Below are 24,771 nucleotides of genomic sequence, written 5' to 3'. Positions count from 1 at the left end.
TTTTGGATGCCTTGGGGCTCCCCTCCACATTTTAGAGCCTCTCTTGTTCTTTCCTGCCCTTCTACATTGGCTAGGTGCTGGAAGCATCTGCAGCAAGGTCAGTCTTCCCTCCAGTGGGACCAGTACTGTGCAGGGGAACCACGTGCTTGGGACTCTCCTGTAGAGGATCTGGATGCAGGGACTCTGCAGGACCCTCTAGGGTAGCTCTCCCTATTAATGAGGCTCTCCTGAAACCTGTCAGGTTTTTATGGCAAACCCCATCTTCCCTGCTCTCCACTCCTTTATCAGTGGGAGGAAAATATGTCCCTTCGCAGGGATTTGAGCACTTCTATAACAACCCTCCTCCAGGCTCTCTGGTAGTCTTTGCTGCTGACAGAAAAGAGAAAGGGACACCAGGCCTCTAGACGGAAAGGAAAAGAAGCAAAAAAGCTAAACATTTCTATAGAAAGCTTTATTCCACAGGAGGTTTATATCTTATGAAGCAGCAGTGTTTGCTGGGTCGATACAATTTCACCCTGTGGGGTAATATCCTGAAGTTCGAAGACAAGCTCCCTGATGAGACAAAGCACAAGTCACTGCTATGGTGGAGGAGGGCAAATCAGTTGCCAAAATAGCATTGCAAACAAGCATGGATGCGGCAGACACTCCAGCTTGAATTATGGCTTCCGCCATCATTATGCAGCATTCATCTTGGCTGCAGGTGTCAGGTCTCCCCCTGTGGTGCAACAAACCATTCAAGACCTCCTAGTTGAAGAACCCTTGCTCTCTTCTATTAAAACAGATGAGAGGCTTCATACCTTGAAAGATTCAAGAGTGACCCTTAAGGGGATTTATACACTGGTGACAAAAAGAAAACCATTCTGCCCACAGCTGTCCCAGTGGTTTCAGCCCTTCTTGCCGCATACCCAGGATCTGCTCAAAAAGAGAAGCAGAAGTTACAAGAGGCATCCTCCCCCCTCTTCTGCTGCAGCTCCCAGTTCCTGCAGGCAAACTGGGTTCTCTGAACAGTCATTTTGATGTTCTGGTCTAGAACGGTCTACCAGAGTGCCATCTATCTCCACCCCAGTTTTTGCCAACTGCCTATCCCACTTCCTAATTGCTTGGACCCACATCACCACGGATCTGTCAGTTTTAAGCACAGTGGAACTGGGTCATTCCCTTCAATTTACGTAGCATGTGTTATCCGTTCCTTAGATCCCAGGGACTGGTATGCTGCTCTCAACTTAAAGGACACTTATTTTCATGTGGCAATTCATCAGAATCACAGAAAGTTTCTCAGATTCTCGGTCAATGGATCCCAATACCAGTTTGCAGTACTACCTTTCAGCCTGTCAGCACCTTCTCTCCTATTTTCAAAATGCATGGCTGCGGTAGCAGCATTCTTGTAAAGGTTGGAAGTCCACGTGTTCCCCCCCCACTTGGACAGCTGGCTGGTCCAGGTCTCAAATGCTATCCAGTGTAACAACTATTCATTTTTGATGCACTGGGGCTCCTAATCAATACAGAGACATCTTTGAATAGGCATCAGCATAAAATAGAATTCATTGATGCAGCCCTGGACTCAACAAAGGCCAAACAATGCAGGTCATTCCTCTAAATCTAATAGCAAACTCTTTCACTATGGTTCAGAATTGCCTCAGACTTCTAGGACACATGGTGTCATGCACCTACATGGTGCAGCATGCCAGGCTACACCTCAGAACTCCAGGGTTGGTTGTAATTACTGCCCAATCATCCTGTGGGCATAGTGATTCAAGTAACTGCTCTGGTCTTGTCCTCCCTGAACTGGTGAGTAGAACTGCAAATCTTTGCAAGGGAGTTCTTTTCCCCCTCAGCAACTCCAGTCAGATGCACATCTAGGTTGGGGAGCTCACTTAAGTCCCCTTCAGACTCAGACCTTTTGTCTCCATATTGTAGCTCTTACGGCTAGCTTAGCCTTTTTATTTTACTCAGCAGTAACGAGAAACCTGCAGGCCTGTATCTTGTAAGACGGGGGTGGCCAGCCTGTGGCTCCGGAGCCACATGCAGCTCTTCAGAAGTCCAATATGTGGCTCCTTGTATAGGCACAGACTCTGGGGCTGGAGCTACAGGTTCCAACTTTCCAGTGTGCCAGGGGGTGCTCACTGCTCAGCCCCTGGCTCTGCAACAGGCCCTGCCCCCGCTCCACCCCTTCCTACCCCCTCTCCTGAGCCTGCAGTGCCCTCACTCCTTCCCCCCGGCCCCCGAGCCTTCTGCACTCCATGAAACACCTGATCAGGAGGTGTGGAGAGGGAGGGGGAAGCGCTGATCAGCGGGTCTGCCGGTGGATAGGAGGTGCTGGGAACGGGATGGGAGAGCTGATGGTGGGGCTGCTGATTTATTACTGTGGCTCTTTGGCAATGTACATTGGTAAATTCTGGTTCCTTCTCAGGCTCCTTCTCAGGCTCAGGTTGGCCACCCCTGCTGTAAGACATTAGCTGAAGCAAGTTTGCATAAGTATAGTAGGCCTATGATTCTTGGCATAGATAAAATGGCCCAACAGTTACCCCAAATTTGGGGGAATTGGGAATAGCTTGCTCAGTAAAGGGAGTTGAACATAATGGTACCAGCCAACCATAGGAACACTTAACTGATATTTTAGGATAGAATCGTTGGCAGATGTCTAACCACAAACTTGCTTGAGCAATAGGTGAGATGTGATATTTTAATAACATTTAATTCATTGTTAACCTATAGGGTAAGTGCTCCCCAGTATTATGAGGGTGAGGACGTTCAATTTGGACACTGAAGGCTGGGCAGCGGAATGAATATTCATGATAGTGCCAAGCCCTATAATAGGCTAAGCCACCATGTAGTGGGGGCTAGCTTTCTATTGTTGACCTTTCAGCTCTTCATTGTGATCTACCACCAATCTTTAGGCATTGGGGAACCTGGAGCATTGGAGTCACTTGGAATTCCCGAGACTTGTCTCTCACCATAGGTTCCCAAGGGAGGATGTGAGTATATAAGCATATGCAGGGAATGACACCAAAGATATCCCTAATATTGTGTTACTGCTATCTGGTTATGAGGTTTGAAGCTTTCCTGTCTTTACTGATAGTTTTAATAAAAATAGCCAAGGCTTTGCTTTGTCCTCAATGTGAGTGTCTTTACACCCCGCGGTTCCCTACAAGATATTGAACTTGTCAGTTTTAATTCTGTGGAGCCTGATTCTGGGATGAAAACCCTATTATCCCTAGCTCATTAATTAATATCAGTTGGTAATCTGTATAATTATTAAGCATTAAAAGGATCAGGCTACAATATAAATATCAGGGAGCTTTGGGCTATCCATTTAGCTTGTGTGGTATTCCTTCGACATATCAAGTGGCGGAATTTGTTGGTGCTATCTCTCATCTATTTAGAGACAATGCCAGATTTAGGTGGGTGGTCCTACAATTTGTTGGTGCTCACAGACAACACAGCAGCAGTGTTCTATATGAACAAATAAGGGGGGAGCATTTGACAAGGTGTAGCCACGAGGTAATGCTACTTTGGAATTTCTGCATGACCAGTTCTATCAGCCTGAGAGCTGCTTGCCTTCTGGGAGTTCAAAACGCTCTTGCAGGCCTCCTGAGTAGGTTGTTTGCAGGTCTCTCTGCCTTGATGTGTCCAGGTCTGTTGTGTGTGTTTTTTTTTTTTTTTAGCAGTGTGATAACATCCCAAGTGGACCTGTTTGAAATAAGAGCAAACAAAAAAGTCATCTTTTTGTTCCTGAGCGGGTCACAGCCCAGATTGACTGATAGATGCTTTCTTCCTACCCTGGTCCAAAGGCCTGCTGTATGCCTTCCCTCTACTTCCACTCCAGCTGAGTCTTGTCCAAAGTCAAGCAAGATTCTGCTCACCTTATTCTAATAACCCCAGTGTGGCCCCTTCAGCATTAGGTTTTGACTCCACTAGCCCTATCTGTCAGACCTCCAATGCCAGTCTTGAGGGATATGGATGTGATCTCACCGACTATTGCAGCTTGCTTCATCACAAGCTTCAGCCTTCCAGCTGACAGTGTGGATGTTTCATGGCTGACAACTTCGGAAGGAGTTTGCTCTAAGGGGGTACAGGAAGTTCTGCTAAATAGTAGGAAGCCTTCAGCTAAGTCTATGTACCTTGTTAAATGGGGGAGATTCTCCGTTTCGGTCAGTACAAAGAGGCATGCCCCCAGCTCAAGCTCTGATTTGCCTTATCTTGGACTTTCTTTTGTTTGTGAAACAAAGTTTAGCTGATGTTCCATACGAGTCCATCTGGCAGTTATTTTTGCTTTCCAACTTCCTGTGGATAATCAGTTTTTCAAACCCTGTGTCCATCAGATGTCCAAAAGGTTTGCTCAGATTATAGCAGGTTCACAGCTTGGTTCCACATTGGAGTTTAAATTTTAGTTCTAGCAAAGTTGATGTGTCTCCTGCCCTCCGTCTCCCCCTTGGAGATACTAATGATTTGTTCTCTGTTGCACCTGTGTGTGAAGGTGGTTTTCTTGGTTGCTGTAACCTTGCTCAGGAGAGTTGGGGAACTGCAAGATTTAGTATCAGAGACTCCCTATACAATTTTCTTTAGGGACAGGGTTTTCTTTCACTCTCACCCAAAATCCTGTCTAAAGTGGTTTCTGATTCTCATATTAATCAAGTAATATATTTACTGACTTTCTTTCAAAAACCTCATGTTAGCAGAGCTTTGGTTCATTACCTGGATTGGACTAGGTCTTTCAGGTCTTCGTCTCGGCTCCTTATTGTGGTTTCAGACGGAGTAGAGGGCCACCTAGAGGATCTCTTCCTGGATTTTCAGCTGTGTTTGTTTATGCAGCTGACTTGGCTGATATTGCCCCTTCAAAGAAAGTTGCCAGGTCACAGCTAACTTCCGCTGCCTTTCTGGCTCATCTACCTGTACTGAATGGTTGCTAGACAGCAACCTGGTCATTAGTCCATACGTTTGCCTCTCACTATGCTTTCTCTTATCAATCTAGAGACAGTGCCAGATTTGGGCGGGTGGTCCTACAATCCCTGTTCAAGTAGATTCCGAACCTACTTCCAGTTCACACTGCTTGTGTCATAGAATCATAGAATATCAGGGTTGGAAGGGACCTCAGGAGGTCATCTAGTCCAACCCCCTGCTCAAAGCAGGACCAATCCCCCATAGTTGCCCCAGATCCCTAAATGGCCCCCTCAAGGATTGAACTCTCAACCCTGGGATTAGCAGGCCAATGCTCAAACCACTGAGCTATCCCTCCTCCCTCCTGTCACCTGCTGTGGAATGGACATGTGCAATCACTCTAAGAAAAGACAGTTACAGAAAGTTTGATAAACTCTTGGTTTTGAACATGTGCAACACATACCCATTCCGCAACCCCTCTTCCTTCCCTTCCATATTGGAGCCTTTCCAATATAAAGGAACTGAGGGTGGCTGGGAGCAGTGTGGCCCTGTGTACCTGCATGCAGTGGTGTGAGGCATCAGAGTTGCTCATGCTGGCCCGATGGGTATGGCTGAGGGAAAAATCTCCAACTATGCACAAGGTGCATGCGCACCTTTTGTGGAATGGATGTATGGAACACATCTCCAAGAACAACAGTTACAGAAAGGTAGGTAACTGGTATTTAAAAAAAAAAAAAAAAAAAGATTAACATGCTTTAGGGAATTTTGGAAAATAGATTCTTTGGAAGCATTGGGTGGTTACATCAGTGATACCTTTTCAGTGATAACTAGTTTGTAGAATAGAATTGATGTCATACAGCTCCAGTGGCTGTAAGAAGCTTAGTATCCTGTGTGGCAATACTGTTTCTGTGTCCATATAACTAGCCCTGTATCACCTTTAGCATAATTTGTGGTGTTAAATTGGACTGATTTATCTAGGAGAGTGAAATAATCTCTCATCCTGTCAAAACGGTCAGTACTTTCAGACCAAGATTTAATTGCATCAGCGGTGCAGGGGGTTGCATTCTGTCTGCATTACTCTTGATTTGTGGCTAAATTGGGAAGCAGAAGTACTAGAAAACAATGGTTTCAATCTTTAAGCATTAATACCGCTGATTACCAAAAGCAATGTACTTGCCAACCTATCATAACTTACTACATGTAAATCTGTGATGGCAAGAGATATTAACTATGATAATGCCTCTGGTGCAATATTGAGGCTTAAAACACCTGTATTATAAAATATCTAAAAATTTAAGTAATCTGTTATGTGGAAAATTGTCATATGCTTTCAAAGTATAGACAGGCAAATACCTGTTGTACTTAAACACACGCATAATTCCCATTGATGTCAACAGCTGGGGTAAGGGGTGTGTGTGTGTGCATGCATGCGTATGCACGCTACTCCTGAGGGCACTCTGTGCCAAAACATTTAAAAATTCTGCACACATTTTAAAATTCTTCAAATTTGTCAATAAATGTGGAGACTCCACCATGGCATTGGGGAGCATGGCTGCAGAGAGGTGGGAGAAGACTTTGCAGCTCTTCCTCTCTTCCCATCTCCCCCCCCCCCCCCCCCGGGACAGACTCAGTGGTGTGGCTGAACCCAGCCTTGACAGAGCACAAGGACCGGGCCTGCCCCTTGGTGCCAGCTGCACCAGGTGTGGGCAGACAGGCTCAACAAGGCAGGATCCAAGAGTGGAGGGGTTTAGTGTGGGGGGATCCAGGTGTGAGTTGAGATGGGTCTGTCTGGGGCAATCTGAGTGCGGGAAGCTCGGGGGGGATCCGGGTGCAGGGGGAGATCTGGATGCACAGGGGCTTGTGTGTGGGGGGGTGTTCTGGGTGCAACAGTAATGGGACTCTGAAGGGGGGTCCAGATGGTTGGGGCTCAGGGGGTGGGGTTCTGGGTGTGGTGGGGCACAGAGCTTGGCAGGAAGGTCTGGTTGTGGGGGGCTTAGTGGGGTGGGGATCCAGGTGCAGCTGGTTGGGGCTCAGTGGGGTGGGGATCTGGGTCCGGGTGGCTCATTAGGGTGGTCCAGGTGAAGGGGGAATGGGGCTCATGGGGAAGAGGTTCTGAGTCTGGGATGAGGGTGAGGCTCGTTGGGAGGGTCTAGATGGGGGGGGGTCTGCAAGTACGGGGGTTGGGCAGATGGGGGATCCCTCCCCCTGAAGCTGAGGAGTGATGGGCGCAGGAAGTGGGAAGAGGGGGTGGAGGGAGAAGTTTGCAGAGCTTCCTTCAGCTGGGGGAGAAATCTGGGGATGGGTCTGACCCAACCCCGGATGCCATGCAGGGGAAGAGGAAATCCCGTCCTCCCCAGCCCAGCCAGAACTAGCAGCTGAGCCCAGCACAAGGATAGGTGTTAAATGATCTGGAGGATGGTGTGGATTGCACTCTCAGCAAATTTGCGGATGATACTAAACTGGGAGGAGTGGTAGATACGCCGGAGGGCAGGGATAGGATACAGAGGGACCAAGACAAATTGGAGGATTGGGCCAAAAGAAATCTGATGAGGTTCAATAAGGATAAGTGCAGGGTCCTGCACTTAAGATGGAAGAACCCAATGCACAGCTACAGACTAGGGACCGAATGGCTAGGCAGCAGTTCTGCGGAAAAGGACCTAGGGGTGACAGTGGACGAGAAGCTGGATGAGAGTCAGCAGTGTGCCCTTGTTGCCAAGAAGGCCAATGGCATTTTGGGATGTATAAGTAGGGGCATAGCAAGCAGATCGAGGGACGTGATCGTCCCCCTCTATTCGACATTGGTGAGGCCTCATCTGGAGTACTGTGTCCAGTTTTGGGCCCCACACTACAAGAAGGATGTGGATAAATTGGAGAGAGTCCAGCGAAGGGCAACAAAAATGATTAGGGGTCTGGAACACGTGACTTATGAGGAGAGGCTGAGGGAACTGGGATTGTTTAGTCTGCGGAAGAGAAGAATGAGGAGGGATTTGATAGCTGCTTTCAACTACCTGAGAGGTGGTTCCAGAGAGGATGGTTCTAGACTATTCTCAGTGGTAGAAGAGGACAGGACAAGGAGTAATGGTCTCAAGTTGCAGTGGGGGAGGTTTAGGTTGGATATTAGGAAAAACTTTTTCACTAGGAGGGTGGTGAAACACTGGAATGCGTTACCTAGGGAGGTGGTGGAATCTCCTTCCTTAGAAGTTTTTAAGGTCAGGCTTGACAAAGCCCTGGCTGGGATGATTTAATTGGGGATTGGTCCTGCTTTTGAGCAGGGGGTTGGACTAGATGACCTCCTGAGGTCCCTTCCAACCCTGATATTCTATGATTCTATAGGAGCCACCAGCCAGGTCTTCCCCAGTCCTTTCCCCTGCCCCACAGTGATTTACCTCTCTGCTGGCTGCCCTGGGCACCCAAAACATACTGCTGGGAAGGGTCGTATGACCGCTCTTGTGGCTTCCCTTTCTGCCAGGGAAGCAAAGTCATTTTTTTGCAGGGAAGCAAGGAAATCTGTGGGGGACATAAATTGTGCACATGCACAGTGGCGCAGAATTCCCCCAGGAGTTGTGTGCACACAGCTATTGTAGAACATATGACAACGTGAGATTTTTTAAAAAATATTCAGATTTGTCTTAATTCCTTTTATTCAGTTTGCTAAATGTGTCCTCCCATGAACATAGCCATGAGCAGTGAGTAATATTTATGCAGAGCAATTAGGATATTTGTTAGAGATTCCATTGTTGTGAACACGGTAACTGTGTTTAAAGTCTAGTAAATGACCTACTGTAATGTTCTACTGTGTAAATATTGTGGGCTCGTTTTTAAGGCAGGGGCGTATTGCCTCATTCCATCAAATTCACGAGGCCATGATTTTCTTTTAAGCTCATAATTACTTAAACCTTCCCTCTACTTTTCCTGCTGTTGTCAAAGTTAACATTATGCACCAAGGTGAATAGTGTGGGTACAGTTGCAAGCTTCAGTGCAAATGATTTGTCATTTTTTCTCCAGCTCTAATGTAAACTTTAACTGCATGCTTAAGTTTCTCTTTGTTGGAAAAGAGATTTAAATCTGTACATCTTTTTAACCTTTTATCTGCAAAGGCTTATTCATATCGTGCTGCTGGGTTGGTTTTTCATATTTCTAGATAACCATGCATTGATCTGTTGCTAATCTGATGTAACCTTTTTTGTATGTATTGATCATAGCGCTTTACTCATGGGAGGTGAATCAGAAACTGTCTTGGCTGAACAGTTCATCATTTAAGGCTGAACTTAAATTGTTGTGATTTTAGTTGAATGTTAAATGGACGCCTACTCAGATATTAGATTATTTAAACAGCAGGCTGAAATGGACCATCACTCAGAATGGATTTTTGTTTCAGTTTTACTAGAGAAGACTTTAAATAAAACTGTCATTTAGGTCTGGATGGCTGAACTATCTATTTTTCTGATGTATATTAATGTAACCATCCAAAAGTTTAGGTTATGTCTGAGAGCCTTGTCTGTGTGCTTGGTGCTGTGCAAACCGAATGGAAGGCATGGTTCCTTACTGTTCTGTAAGCAGAATAAGTATTTTGTCATGGTGTTTTTGCCCCCACCTTATTAATGGTGTTTCAGTATTTTAAAATGCTAATGGCATTTTTTAAGAGGACAGAGTGCTGCCAGCAATGGCTTTGAAAATGGACATCAGATAGAGCCCTACTGGCCATCAGCATTTCTTATGGGGTAGAAATTATTTCATTTGTATTGTGGTGGCACCTAGGATCCCCCAGTCCTGGACTAGGACCATTTTGTGCTAGGTGCAGACAAACAGAACAAAAAGATGGTTCCTTCCCTAAGGGTTTACAATCCAAGTAAGCTGTTGCTCTGAGAATCTTTAATTTTGCAATGCACTTTTTTCCTTACAGCTGTGCCACCAAACATTGCAGATCTGAAGAATTTAGAAGTGCTTAACTTTTTCAACAACCAGATTGAGGAGCTGCCTACGCAGATTAGCAGCCTTCAGAAGCTCAAACACCTGAACCTTGGGTGCGTAGCAGTAAAGCAAAAATGACCACCAAAAAAAAAATGCAAAAACTGTTAGTGGTTAACAGTAATTGAATCTTGCACTTAAAGCTTTCATGTTTTGTAAATAAGATCAATTTTTATGGCACTTGGGATAGCTCTGAAATTACGGTTTCATTGTAGTTGAACCAAAAATTAAGTGTCTTAGAAAAACACCAGTTGTGTGTGTATTTAATTTGAAACAGTTTGAGGAAGAGACACTTGTGTATGATCTTTCACATTACATTGATGTCTAGTTTGTCAGTAGCAATCCATAATGATCCACTTATTAAATTCAGTTTTAAATCTGTTACATACTATTTCATGCATGTGCAAAATTGTTCCCTTACCTGCTATCTTTATTAAATCTGAGAGTTCTGTGGTCACTATATGATAAAAGATCTAGGATCTGCTTCATGCTTTAGCATAGATTAATTGTCTTCTGAAAGATTGTTTGAGTTTTATTTAGGATTTCCATCTGGGTAGTTAGAAACTGGGATTTGTATCCATTGAGTAATGAAGGAATTGCGGTTCCGGTTAAGAGTGGCTTAATACAACAAGGATTTCTGTTGAAAGCCTAAAAGGATAAGCGTTCATAGAATGGAAGCATCCTTTAGAGGTCACCCCCTTTAACAGTTCTCAAACATATTTCTATCTAATACAGTTGGTGGTTCCTTTCTGCTTAACCACCATTACAACTACTTTTTTTTAATGGAGTTTCTGCAAGAAATATGATGATAAAACTAAACCTACAGTAGGGAGATGGACCTTTTTATGAAACCGTATTGTAGTTGTATTTGGTATGTTTCCTATTTTGTGGGTGCAATTTTATATTTACAGCTTTCTCCCTGTATGAATGAATTTTTATATTACAAACTCAGACCTATAAACAACTTAAGTCAGAGGGAAAGGATATGTACGCGCTGTTACTTAAATCCAAATAGACTTTAGCTAACAGGCTGCATATTCTCTGAGTTGGATAACTCCGTAAGAGATTGATAATTGAACTCCGTTGTTGGCTGCAGTGATATAAATATTTTTTTGGTATTGTCTCCTCGATAAAGAACTTTTGGTTCTTATTTGGTCTCTGGTTGTCTAGCACAGTGGAATATGCTTTGATTCTTGGCAGCCTCCATTGGCTTGGATTTAACAATGAGACTGGATAATTAACACATTTGCCTGGGAAAGTAACACTCCAACATTCTATGTGCGCGCGCACATATTTTGACGAGGGATACACCTCAAGGTGTAGTGCTGCATCATTACTGGGGGAAATAGTTGAATGCTTTCTACATATGATGAAGCCAGTAACAAGTTGATTGTGCTTGGTTGTAACCAATATACTACTTCCCTGAATTTCTTCCATTAGTGTTGTTTTTAGGGGTAGGAGTGAACGAGTGTTGTGAATTGGCATTCTTGCTGAGGAATATCCTTAGTCTTGCAAATGGTAAACCAAAGGCTGCCTTCTATGTTAACTTCGTAGTGTAACATTCTACTTCTAATATACAACTTAAGGGAGTCCAATGCCATGGCATCTGGGTGCCTCACATATTTTAAGTATTACAACATAACTGATGTCCCCCTTAAAACTGGTAAATTCCTTCAAGGTCCATTTCCCATTAAAGCTACTGGAAAGGTTTTGATCTCAGGAGTTGGATCAGTCCATTAGTGGCTGCTGCTGAGAGAGATTTTAAAAAAATAAACCACATCAAAAGAAGACCCCACCTTGGGAATGTGATTTATTCCTTTATAGCTAAACTTTTTTGTAGCAGCCCACAGGGCAGCTGAACAATTCATACTCTACACTTCTCCAGCAAATACTCAGATCACTTTGGGTAAAGTACTCCAGCTTCCAAGGTCAACTTTCATTCTTCTGAGGTCTTCTGTATATTTTCCCACCTGCTTTTCTTCGCCAAGTGGTTTAAAAAAAATCTGAATACAACATCCTAGTGCTCCTTGTGTTGCTATTTTCTCTTTTTCTTAGGGATGGGTTTTTGTGATCTTCAGAGCCTGGCCACATCAGGTCAACTGTCACTCATGGGCCACACCCACAGTCAAAAATATTCATTCACACAGAGCAATAAAATTGGCAAATTAACTTTGTATATCCACTGCCTCTGCTTGCTGTTTGTTTACAAATATTTGGCTGCGCAAGGCTATATTCATTGCATGAAAAATATCAGCCACTGGCCACTTTTCAACATCTATGTGGAATGGCAGTGGAGGCAGAGAGCATACATACGAATGGCCTTACTGGGTCAGACCAAAGGTCTATCTAGCCCAGTATCCTGTCTTCCGACAGTTGCCAGTGCCAGATGCCCCAGAGGGAATGAACAGAACCAGGTAATCATCAAGTGATCCATCCCCTGTTGCTTATTCCCAGCTTCTGGCAAACAGAGGGTATGGACACCATTCCTGCCTATCCTGGCTAATAGCCATTGATGGATCTATCCTCCATGAATTTATCTAGTTCTTTTTTTAACCCGGTTATGATCTTGGCCTCCTCTGGCAAGGAGTTGCACACGTTGACTGCATTTTGTGAAGAAATACTTTTCATTTGTTATAAACCTGCTGCCTATTAATTTCATTTGGTGACCCCTAGTTTTTGTGTTATGAGAAATAGTAAACACTTCCTTATCTACTTTCTCTACACCAGTCATGATTTTATAGACCTCAATCATATCTCCCCTTAGCCGTCTCTTTTCCAAGCTGAAAAGTCCCAGTATTATTCATCTCTCCTCCTGTGGAAGCCGTTCCATATCCCTAATCATTTTTGTTGCTCTTTTCTGAACCTTTTCCAATTCCAATATATCTTTTTTTTTTTTTTTTGAGATGGGGTGACCACATCTGCACACAGTATTCAAGATGTGGGTGTCAGAGGAAGTCTTGATCAGGAAGAAACTATTTTTTGGGGAGGAAAGGGGGCAAGAGGGGTAAGAATGAGTAACTGCTGGGCTAGAGTGGTAAGTTTACCTCTCCTCCCCCTATACAACTTGGAACAATAGGGCCCAGGCATGCAGCTGGCATCCAGCCTGGTACCTGGATTTGTGCTGGATAAAAGCGTGTCTAAGAAAATAATCACCACCTGAGATCACCAGCTGAAAGCATGTGTTCCAGTGTGCCCCCCTCCTGCAGGACAGAGGGTATCTGGAACCCTCAGGCTTGTGTTGCCAGGGTCTGGAAAGAGGCAGGGAGCAACAGTACTTGTCTGAGGGAGAGGCTGCCATCAGTGGTGCTAGTGAGGTGGGGAGGGCACAGCAACAGGCACTAGTGGTTGTGAAGGAACTGTAATGCTCCCTCAGCACTGGGCGGGTGTTTTGATGTGCTAGTGATTTCTATAACTTTTTAGATCAAGAACAGAAATAGCAGTGTTCATGGTGCAACAGAGGCTCCATTACCCAAACAATCCAGGAGCATTAAACCTGTATTACAGCAACCTCCCACAGCTACAGCGAAGGATACTCCTTCCCTGCTCCTAACCAGTAGAATTACAGTAACATCTAGAGGGCCTTCTCTTAGCTCAGTGACCCACTGTACTATGTGGTGTCACTACTTATAGTTAACACTACGATTTAATCATGGGTATTTTTAGTAAAAGTCATGGACAGGTCATGGGCAAGAAACAAAAAATAACGGCTCGTGACCTGTCCATGACTTATACCATAAATACCCCTGATGGAATCTTAGGGTGGATGGTGGTCCCCGGGGCCGGCCGCTGCTCGGGCGGTCCCCGGGGCCGGCCGCTGCTCGGGCGGTCCCCGGGGCCGGCCGCTGCTCGGGCGGTCCCCGGGGCCGGCCGCTGCTCGGGCGGTCCCCGGGGCCGGCCGCTGCTCGGGCGGTCCCCGGGGCCGGCCGCTGCTCGGGCGGTCCCCGGGGCCGGCCGCTGCTCGGGCGGTCCCCGGGGCCGGCCGCTGCTCGGGCGGTCCCCGGGGCCGGCCGCTGCTCGGGCGGTCCCCGGGGCCGGCCGCTGCTCGGGCGGTCCCCGGGGCCGGCCGCTGCTCGGGCGGTCCCCGGGGCCGGCCGCTGCTCGGGCGGTCCCCGGGGCCGGCCGCTGCTCGGGCGGTCCCCGGGGCCGGCCGCTGCTCGGGCGGTGGAAGTCACAGAATCCATGACTTCTGCAATCTCCGTGACAGACATGGAGCCCTACTTATAGTACACCACTGTCTCTGTTGCAAAAAACTTAGTTGATGTAAACAAGACAAAGGGTGGGAGAGGATGTATTCTCATTTCATAGATGGGGAGGTGAGGCATAGTAAGATCAAGGCCTTGATTCTGGAGAGAGTTCTACTGGAGCGTAACTTTAAGCACTTACGTAGTGCCAGTGGGTCAGTCTGTTCTTGTATTTAAAATTAAGCATGTAAATCTTTGTAGAATTGAGACTTAAGTGATTTGCCCATGGTCACACAGGAATTCTGGTGCTACAGCAGCACTCACAGACATAAAGTGAGTGAACTATAATACTGAAATAAAGAGAACTGTAAACTACATTTTAAGAAACTCTTGCTGCTGCTACAAGCTAATCATGTGTCCTGGATTCATAGCTGCCTGTGTCCTTGAATAGCATTCCACATGGGGCCTACTCTAAGTTACACAAACATGGTGTATTCTCCTCTCCCGCCCCCCCACTGCTTTATTCAAGGGAATAAAACAGAACTCTGATCAATTCATACATGCATCAGAACAAATATGTAAATAACTTGAGCATAGAGCTGCTTCTTTATCCATGTGCACATTAATAAAGCTGTGCAACTGGATGCCAACAAAAGAGAAGACTTTTCAAAGAGAGGGAAATACAAACAGCTCTGGTATGTTGACTGGTGTACCTGGTAGGTTGAATGCTATGTGTTTCCAAGTACCAACTCCCAGGCTGATACACCTACTCTTGTTCTCTGTGGCCCTTGATCATGAACTGAAATAATCTCCAGGAAAAAAAAAAAAAATGTGCTCCAACAATTGCTGGCAGCTTTTAAGCTAGCTATAAAATGAGATGACGATGCTTACCTACCTAACAGGAGCGCTCTGAGAAAAAAAAATCCATTGATGTTTGAAGAATTTGATTGCTGGTGATGTGGGGGGGAGAGGGTCTTGAAGCAAGTCTAGCTGTGACTTCTTCCAGGGATCTTGACAGGATTACTCAGTCTTAGTATATCGTGTGTCATTGTACACTTTACAGGTGTATTGGGTGTCACTTATGTGGAGGGGGACTCACTTTGCATGCACTGCACAGCAGCTTTTGATGGGTCTGCTGCTCATCAGAAGATTTCACCACATTATTCAATGGAATATCTAAAATTTCAGTCCTAATTCTTAAAGTCTCCTACAAATAACTGTAGCTTGAGCTACATCGTTTAATACAGGGGTTTTTTTTGTATAATTGAGTCAGGTCTCCAGACATGCCTTTTTACAAAAACTCACTCTGACCCTGAGGATTTGAGTAGCCCCAATTTGATACCATGTGATCCAATCTCCACTCTATTCCAGGTTGCTTTGTTTCATTTTAGATGTGAGAGCAGCTTTAGCTCCTTCTGTAATGAACTCCATGAATACTCTCAAACCCTAACCTCATACTTTGGAGTTTTCTCCTTGATCTGTTGCATTAAACAGTCCCCCCACTCCCCCGTTTTTTTTAATTATTATTATTCCAGACCCTCCTTGTCCTGGTTCTTTTGGTTAGCTGTCCAGCACGGATGCTTTTTTATATTTTTTTAAGGCAGGGCAATTAGCACTGTCTATTCTTAAGGTTGTGTGACACTTCCTATTATAAGACCCTGCTTTCAGTTGTTTAACTTTGCCATACTTCATAACATTTTCAGGGTGGGTGTTGGCCAAAACAGTCTAGTCACTTCTGAGAATAAGTTTAAGGAAAAATACATTTTTGCCAATGTTAAAATCTGGCAGTCCTTTCTTTTGAAAAGCTCTAGTGATCTGATGCTGGAAGTTGAAATTAGGCAGGGAATGGCCTGTGTGTCAAATGTGCTTTTGTCTTTTCCTGTGAAAATCCACCCACATTTGACCAAGTTAAAAATGTTTTGAAAAATCTTACTTTTTACATGTTCCATAGTTACTTTTATAGAGCTTAGCTGCTACCAGGTTCCATGCACATTGGATATGCTGCAGCCCTACAGCTCCTGGATGTGACCAGACTGTGGACAAGCCATCTCTACACATTCTCCAGAACAGAGAGCCCAGAAACCTCCCTCTCCTGTGTTCTGTGACACACTGCTAACGCACAGGCAGCATGGAGGAGAAAGCAGACTGACTCAGATGCAGAGAGGACAAGAGTTGGACCAGGGAGAAGAAGGAAATAGACTGGGATTGAGAGCAGGGGAGAAATATGCTGGTACTGTTAGATCAAAAGCGAGAGGTCTGTGTGGTAGCTCTAAAGGTTCTAACCCAGCTAATGACCTGTGTGAATGTCAATGTGATGCCACATACTGGAATTTTTTTTCCAGTTTGCTTTTTGTGTGTGTTTAATAAAGAACATTTATTAAGGTTGCAAAGTCAAGCATAAAAAAAAAATTAGGAAATGCAAGACTTAAGGTTGCCTGTGCAACCTTAATTCAGCACCTTCATGTGTATGCATTAGGATAGTCTTTAATTTTATGATCATACTGTTTTTTTCCACAGGACCTCCCCTCATTCAGTGCACGGGGTAGATCTTCTTTGGGAATGAATCAGGGTCCTCTAGTGAAGGAGGTTGTTGTAGAAGTCGGAAGGTGTATAGTGAATGAGGTAGGGGGTTGCAGGAAGAGAAAGGATAGTCTGATGGTTAAGGAAGTTGAATGCTATTCTGAAAAATTCGATTCTGTCCCTTTCTGTACCATAGAGTTCCTATGTGATGCTTAGCAAGTCACTTCATTAAACTTTTCTCAGCATCTGTTCCTCATTTTTGGGTGTCAAACTTAAGACCCTGGGGTCTGATTACAGCTGTGAGTGCTCAGTATTTCTGATAGTTAAACTCCATGGGAGCTGTGCTTTGAACATATTAAGTGCTATATAATGCTAAGTACTTTGAAAACTTAGATCCTCATTGTCTCAACTTGGGCATCCGAATTAACAGACACCTTTGATCTTATTCTCTGTGCCTCAGCTCCCTTTCCGTAGAATGAGGTAATTATGAAAATAAATTCATTAATGTTTGTGAAGCACTCAGGTATTATAATGATGAGCTTTGTAGGAAAGGAAATGAATAAATCTGTCTTCAGAGCAGTGTTTGAAAAGCGTGCAGTAAATAAAGCCTGGGGCCGCACATTGACCAATGAGGAGAAAACAAAGTATTGACTCGCTGATTATTAACTGGGCACTGTCTATTCTGGGCATTGAATGAGGAACAGGTGGAAAAAGTAGTATGTGATCATGTGGAAAAAGTAGAATGTAATCAAGTGATCATGTAATTAAAGATTATTGCACAGATTACTTTAATTCTGGCATTTCCTAGCTTTTGAGTGGTTGAATTTTCAACCTTGATGATGATGTAATGTATTTTGTGTGTGTGTGAGAGAAAATAAGACAGTGACATTAAATACATTGTCATTTTCCACTACTGTACTGAGAGCTGGTTGGAAGATCTTGTTGACTGAAAATTCAGTCTCTCCCCCGCCTCCCCTTATGACTTCCCTGCCATATCACTCATTTTCCCCATTGTATAACAGTTCTGTTTGAAATTCTCATCCATAAGTAACCCTTCTCAACCCACTGTTCATGGTCATTCTTTGCTGCATTGTGTTGAATGTATCCACTCCATCCCACCACCCCCAAAGCATCTCTATTACTGAAGAGTGGTAAAGTCTGTCTGTCTTCCTCCTTCCTCAGTGGCTCTATGGCTATCTTAGATCAATAGGTCCTGGATCTGCTGTGCTCCTTGGATTAACTGTAGGTCTCTGCCTTTAGTTTACTGATCTAGCTGGACTGTACAGCTTAAGGTACGGTGCCTAGACCTGGTAATTAGATAACTCCATGAATATGCAACCCTTGTGACCCGAATAATTATACCTTAATGCAATAAAAAATTAACTGATTGTGAGAAGAAACTAACTTTATTAGGGAAAATGATAGGATGAAATTAAGGGAGGGGTGAAGGTAGGAGATAGCAGTGAAAAGAAAAGTCATGGGAATTTTGGAAATAATGGTCTGTGGGCCTCAATCCTATGATGTGCTGAGCACTCTCAGCTCCCATCCCATTAACCAGTGGGAGTTGAGGGCTTTGGCACTATGCCCTAAAAAGGTTGACCTAGAAATTATTGTGGCCTCCTCTTTTTTGGAAAGCTCTTAATGCCTTCATTCTTTTTATGGTTAACTAGTGAAATGATTATAAATATATGTTCTGTGTATCTTGTTTTTCCACCATCAACAGCATGAACAGGTTAAATACCTTGCCTAGAGGATTTGGATCTTTACCAGCTCTGGAGGTTCTTGACTTGACTTATAACAACTTAAATGAAAATTCCCTGTCTGGAAACTTTTTCTATCTGAGTAAGAAACTTTTTAAAAAATCTATAAATCTTCCTAAAATGGTGCTTTGCTTTCTGCTGGTGAAATTTATTTGATAGAGCCCAACTCCAATAGAATTTTTTAGATATATGTTTTTCTTCCTTGGGTCCTTTTGAATATTTCTACATAGCTCAGCAATACATAGCATTGATATACAGTCACCTGACACTATTGGGCATGCAAGGACTTGGTTAGTAATGGCATGTTTAGCTTTCTTGAGGGTAATATTTTCTTGAGCCACATACTTAACTAAAACTTAATAGAAGCTAACAAGCCTCATGGCACAATAAAGAATGTCACCTTGAGGCATGTTGACAATCTGAAAGAAACCACAACCAAGTTTCCAGAAGTGTGTGTGTGTATAGTTTGTATATATGTTAAAAGCATGTTAAGGTTACAAAGTCAAACACTCGGAAGTTATGAAATCTCAGAATTCCAATTGCTTTTGCAGCTTTAATTGAGCCTTCTTGTGCATATCCATTGTGATAGTATTTAATTATGTTATCACATACTGTCTTTTCTATATGATTCCAGCCTTTTAAGTGAATTCAATATTACTTTTTATTCTCATTCAGTGTGTGGCTCCAGGCCTTAGTTACTGCACACCCCAAACTGCATTGAATACAGTACTGTTGATTTCCTCCAGGGCATTTCTATGGTGCTCTGATCATACTATGAGTGCTTAATCAAACATTAATGAATTTAGCTTTAGAATATTCTTCTGAGATAGGGACGTGGTATTATCCCCATTTTATAGCTGTGGATCTGAGGCACTGAGAAACTAAGGCAAAAACAGTCCCAAGTGTCTACTGATTTTTGGGTGTCTGACTTGAGACATCTAAGGCCTGATTTTTTTCAGAGTCCCTAGCATTTTTACAGCACCTTATATGTTCAAAGCACAGTGCCCCTCTCACCGACTTCAGTTACAGTTGTGAACACTTGGCCTTTTGCAAATCTGGCCCTAAGTATCTGTAGTAGGGCACCCAGAAAATGCGGAACACAGAATTAATTAGTGGCCAACTGTGAACACTGGTTTATGTGACTTGCCCAGCAACAGATAGGAACTCTGTAGTGGAGGCACGGATAGAATCTAGTTCCCCAGGGCAACATTCAACTTTTTTCTTTTTGCAATCCCTTACCTCGTTCACTAGACACCTTCCAACTTCTGCAACAAATGAGGCCAGGGTCCTACAGACAGCAGCTTCTTTCACTACGCAACCCTGATTCATTCCCAGAGTTCCATCCTTTGTGTGCACTGAATGAGGCGAGGTAGAAGAAATAGTATGTGATCATGTAGTTAAAGACTGAATCATTAATGCATGCACAGAAAGAGGCTCAATTACGATTACCCAGGCAATCTTTACTCTGGTGTTCTTAACTTTTGCGTGTTTGACTTTGCAACCTTAATATTCTTTTTAACATAGGTTAAAAAGCCATGTTAGTCTGTAACAGCCGTGTTAGTCTGTATTCGCAAAAAGAAAAGGAGTACTTGTGGCACCTTAGAGACTAACCAATTTATTTGAGCATGAGCTTTCGTGAGCTACAGCTCACTTCATCAGATGTATGCCGTGGAAACTGCAGCAGACTTTATATATACACAGAGAATATGAAAAAATACCTCCTCCCACCCCATTGTCCAGCTGGTAATAGCTTATCTAAAGTGATCATCAGGTTGGGCCATTTCCAGCACAAATCCAGGTTTTCTCACCCTCCACCCCCCCCCACACAAATTCACTCTCCTGCTGGTGATAGTCCGTCCAAAGTGACAACTCTTTACACAATGTGCATGATAATAAAGTTGGGCCATTTCCTGCACAAATCCAGGTTCTCTCACCCCCTCACCCCCCTCCCAAAAACCACACACACAAACTCACTATCCTGCTGGTAATAGCTCATCCAAAGTGACCATTGTCCCTACAATGTGCATAATTAAGGTGGGCCATTTCCAGCACAAATCCAGGTTTTCTCACATCCCCCCCCCACCCCCATACACACACAAACTCACTCTCCTGCAGAGAGAGAGACACTACCTATGAAAATATAAATGATTTGATTTGAACTCAGTTGTTTGTTCTACTATCCTGTTTTAAGATCTTTCCACAGAGCTGCATGTAGTTAAATATAGGTGTAAATTCATTCGAAACACAGCTTTTCTTATGTACATTAAGTAATAACTAGGAATCAGATGTAATAAAGAGTAATTGCTCCTTCTGACAGCTGAGCATTGAAACTATGTGCCAGAACCTGCCAGAGTCTATTGTAGAAATTGTTAATTGTGTCAGTCCTTTTGGAAATAGATGTTTTCCTGAACACACCAACAATACAATAAGGCAGTAAATCTAAGTTTGACCTGCTTGTTATTATTGTGAGCCCTGAGTATGTCAAAGGCTTTTCACCAAGTCAGGGTTATTAATCAAACCTGACTCTCTTATTGATCCGACCTCAAATGGTTGGGCTATACGCCACCCTGTTTATATATTGCTGTTTAATTTGCAGCCACCCTGCGTGCACTCTATCTAAGTGACAACGATTTTGAAATCCTGCCGCCAGATATTGGGAAGCTCACAAAGTTGCAGATAGTAAGTAATTTATCTAAATTCTTGGAAAATCAATTCACTTTCGCAGCCCTTGTAGTAGTAGAATCTAGGCAATTTGAGAAGTAGTAGGGTTTGTTTTTCAGGAATAACCACTACACCTGTTACTGTTTCTTGTTTATCTTGTAAATAAATTGGAAGAATTGAGTGTTGGGGGGCAAGGGGTGGGCAGAGAGTAAGTGTTCTCTTTTAGGCTGCTTTATTTTAGCTGAACATTGTTCTGACAACTTTATATTTTCTTTTAGCTGAGCCTTAGGGACAATGACCTGATATCACTGCCTAAAGAAATTGGTGAACTCACTCAGCTTAAGGAACTTCATATCCAGGGAAACCGTCTTACTGTGCTGCCCCCAGAACTAGGTGAGATGGTAGATGGTTTTGTTGTTTTGAGTAATAATGATTGACACAATGTGCTTCCTGTTGATAACCTAAACCATCCGTTGATCTCCAAGAAATAGTCTTTGCTGAGGCTATCGCTGCTGCTGCTATCTGTTTGTTCCCCCAGATACACACACTCACTTTCTCTCGGTGTGTGTGTGTGTTTGGGAGAGGAAGGGCTCGTGTTTGTCATGTTGCACATTTGGCTGCATTACTTGTTCCCATATTATATATGACCTGTGTATTAGTCAGATTGCAAAATTTGCATACCGCATTCTGCTTTCATAATTTCTTTTAAAGACGTATTTTAATTGTCTGGAACTGGTTGCGTTGAAATCATTGCTATAGTCAGCAAAACAGAAATTTTGAATTTTCAGTGCTCGTATAGAAGTGGCTTTCTTGAGCCTGTTTCTGTAGAAATGGAAGTTTGGTCAACAAAAGCCTTATCTTACTAAGTTTTTTTTTTGTTTTGTTTTTGGTTTGTTTTGTTTTTTTAAGTCTACATTTTTATGTCACCTTTATTTTTTTGCTGATCTGACAACTTTCCATCTAAACAATTGAACCAGCAGATGAAATATGGATTTGTGATTTCTGCCATTATCACTAGTAACTTAATTTTCTTTAACCAAAAGGTAATGGTCTTCATTAGAAACTAAAAACTCTGGGTGTGGGTGGCACATTTGCGTTGCACTAGTGCATTTTGCGTTCTGGGCATTGACTTCAGTGCCCGTTTTCACAAAATCTCCATTTGGGTTAGTGTGTTTTATGATACCCTTTAAATATGTCTTTTGGTATAAATATGCAGCAGGATCAGTTATCGGTTGCTCTCCTTCTGAATTTTGTGTCCTTGTCTCTACCAACTCCTATCCAACTAATTGCTGCTGACACACACGCATGCGCGAACACACTCTCGTGTGTATACACATTCTCTCGCTTCACGTGTGTGTGTGTAATCTGTGTAATAGATATATTAAAAAAAATGGTATTCTAATCTAAATCCACATCTTAGTTTACACATGTCAGTAAGCTTTGTCTTAAAGCCATAGGAAAAGCGTCTGGTCATCGTCTTCGAGTGCTTGCTCATGTAGACTCCATTCTAGGTGTGCATGCACCCACGTACAGTTCTCAGACTTTTGCCTTAGCGGTATCTGGAGGGTCGGCTGTGGCACCCCTTTGAGTGCCACACTCGTGTAGTTATATCGGGTGCCGCTGGCCCTGTACCTTCCCAGTTCCTTCTTACTGCTCATGGTGGTTGGTCAGAGCACACCTCTCCTTTGCTTTGCAAGTGGTGAGCATTTACTTGACTCTTCGAACTTTGGTGATTCAGCTGTAAATAGTTGGTTTTTATTGCAGTTTAGTTAGTAAGTAGCTGTTAAGTACTGTAATTAGTCAGTGTCCCAACAGGGACTTTGCCCAAGGCAGGGCATGCCCTGGTCTCCGCGCTAACTGTAATGGGCCTATGCCTGTTAGCGGACCCGGTTGGTAGCTATCTGAAGTGCCTGGGGGAATCCCACATTAAAGAAAAGTGTTGCATCTGTAAGACCTTTGGACTCAGGACACAGAAAGAACATGATATTAATTTGAGGGCCCTCCTCCTGGAGGCCGCTCTTTGCACAGCCGGACGCAACACCCAGCACTTCGGCTTCAGTGCGCAGTGCAGCCCGGCACTGGGTTCTACCCGGCACTGATCCCCTTCGCTGGTACCCAAGAAGAGGGACCCGGCACTGAGCAAGTTGGACCAAGGGGCATAAGGTAAAGAACCCTGCTCAGGCTGCCTGCCCACGCCAGAGCTGCAAGGGGGAATGTCTCCAAGGGGACCTCTTACCCCCTAAGGGATCCTCCACTGACTCTGGGGAGCAGTAGGGGACCCAGACTAATGGCACAGTCAACACCATCTCAGCTCCCAGTGCCCAGAAAGCAAAGGACTCTCCCACTGCAGCTGGTACTGCATGCAGTGATGGACCTGGCAAAACCTCCCTATGAGGGCAAGCTAGCTGTGAGGGCTTCCTAGAAGGCGAGTGAGCACCACTGGTCTACGGAGCGAAAGCAGAGCCCTTTCTTCCCATGCCCTTGGTCTCCGCATCAGTTGAGGTCACCGGTTCAGCCACCACAGATCACTGGTACCGCACTCCCGGTCTCCGCCCTCGTGCCGAGTCTCGCCCAGAGAGAGGTGCAGGTCGCCGTATAGTCGTCACCGGTCATATTTGCTCCAACGAGCACCATCACAGAGACCTCAGGGATGCTCCCCAACACGGCACTGTTCCCCCTGCTCCCAGCACCGGTCTGACTATTCGAGGCACTGGTCACCCACGGCGACAGTAAGCTACAGGACTCAGGTGTGGACGGTCCTGCTCTGGTCACCGGAGGAGGATTTCTTCAGCACGGAGAGGGAGTTCAGCCCCTTGCCGAGACAGCACTGTCGTGACTGGGCTCCTGAGGTTACATCCACCTCAACGATGCCAACCTGGCAGCAGGGCCAGTGGCCAGCGCAATGGCCTTACCGGAATGCTGGGGGTGTGCTGGTTATGCTGATGCCCCCATCTCACCAATTGTCAGTCGCCACATTGGACAAGTTCCAATTGGCACCGGCAGCACCGGGCTTGGTGCATGAAGCGTTGGCGGGCGCTGAGATGGAAGAACAGGTGCCCACCTCAAGGCCCCCTTCCCCTGCAGAGGATGATGCCCTGGGTCATTCTCCTCCTCTCCAGAGAAGGCAGTGGCGGGGCCCTCCCATACTAGGCCACCAGACTACTTTAACGAGCACCAAGCCCTGCTCCAAAGGGTGGAGACTAACTTAGGTCAAGAGGCAGAAGAGACGGTGGAGCAATCAGACACTTCGTTCAATGTGCTCTCTGCATCCACCCCAGCACGTGTTGCACTCCTGGTGCATGAAGGGGTCCTGAACATTGCCAAAGCCATGTGGCAAACCCCATCCTCCATCCCGCCCATTTCCAAGAAGGCTGAGGAAAAAGTGTGTGTGTGTGTATTTTTGTCCCTGCCACAGAGTTCGAACAATTATCTCTCCTCCCCCCCCCCCCCCCCCCGAGGTCATTGGTTGTGTCAGCAGCCAACGAAAAGGACAAGCAAGGGAATGCTAGTTCCACCCTCAAAAATACGAAGGCCAAGAGACTGGACCTTTTTCAGAAGCAAAATTTATTCCACAGCCAGTCTCCCAATTCCGAGTCATGAACCACCAGGCTCCACAAGTTTAAGGACTCCATGCCCTAGGAGGTGGCCAAAGAGTTCAGGACCCTTGTTGAGGAGGGTACTGCAGCGGCTGGGTGCTCCCTCCAGATGACCTGGGATAAGGCTGATTCTGCGGCCAGGGTGGTCATGAGGCGCAGTTCCTGGCTTCAGACCTCAGTCCTATCCCAGGAGATGCACTTCTCGAT

At 44.7% G+C, this 24,771-nt stretch overlaps 1 protein-coding gene across 1 annotated transcript in view; it reads left to right on the top strand.

The window, feature by feature from the left end:
* The window catches only part of RSU1 (Ras suppressor protein 1), a 184,177-nt gene that overhangs the window by 49,552 nt on the left and 109,854 nt on the right, over nucleotides 1–24,771 (top strand). Inside the window, exons 4-7 of the mRNA XM_073334125.2 lie at nucleotides 9,782–9,902; nucleotides 18,271–18,389; nucleotides 20,904–20,986; nucleotides 21,247–21,361. Of these exons, the coding sequence (XP_073190226.1) occupies nucleotides 9,782–9,902; nucleotides 18,271–18,389; nucleotides 20,904–20,986; nucleotides 21,247–21,361 (438 nt within the window). The remainder of the gene's footprint in view (nucleotides 1–9,781; nucleotides 9,903–18,270; nucleotides 18,390–20,903; nucleotides 20,987–21,246; nucleotides 21,362–24,771) is intronic.

The sequence above is a fragment of the Lepidochelys kempii genome, chromosome 2, assembly GCF_965140285.1.
Source record: "Lepidochelys kempii isolate rLepKem1 chromosome 2, rLepKem1.hap1, whole genome shotgun sequence".
NCBI classification, from domain to species: Eukaryota; Metazoa; Chordata; order Testudines; family Cheloniidae; genus Lepidochelys; species Lepidochelys kempii.
The sequence above is the reverse complement of the archived record's forward strand: the minus strand, read 5'-3'. Positions and strand labels throughout refer to the sequence as shown.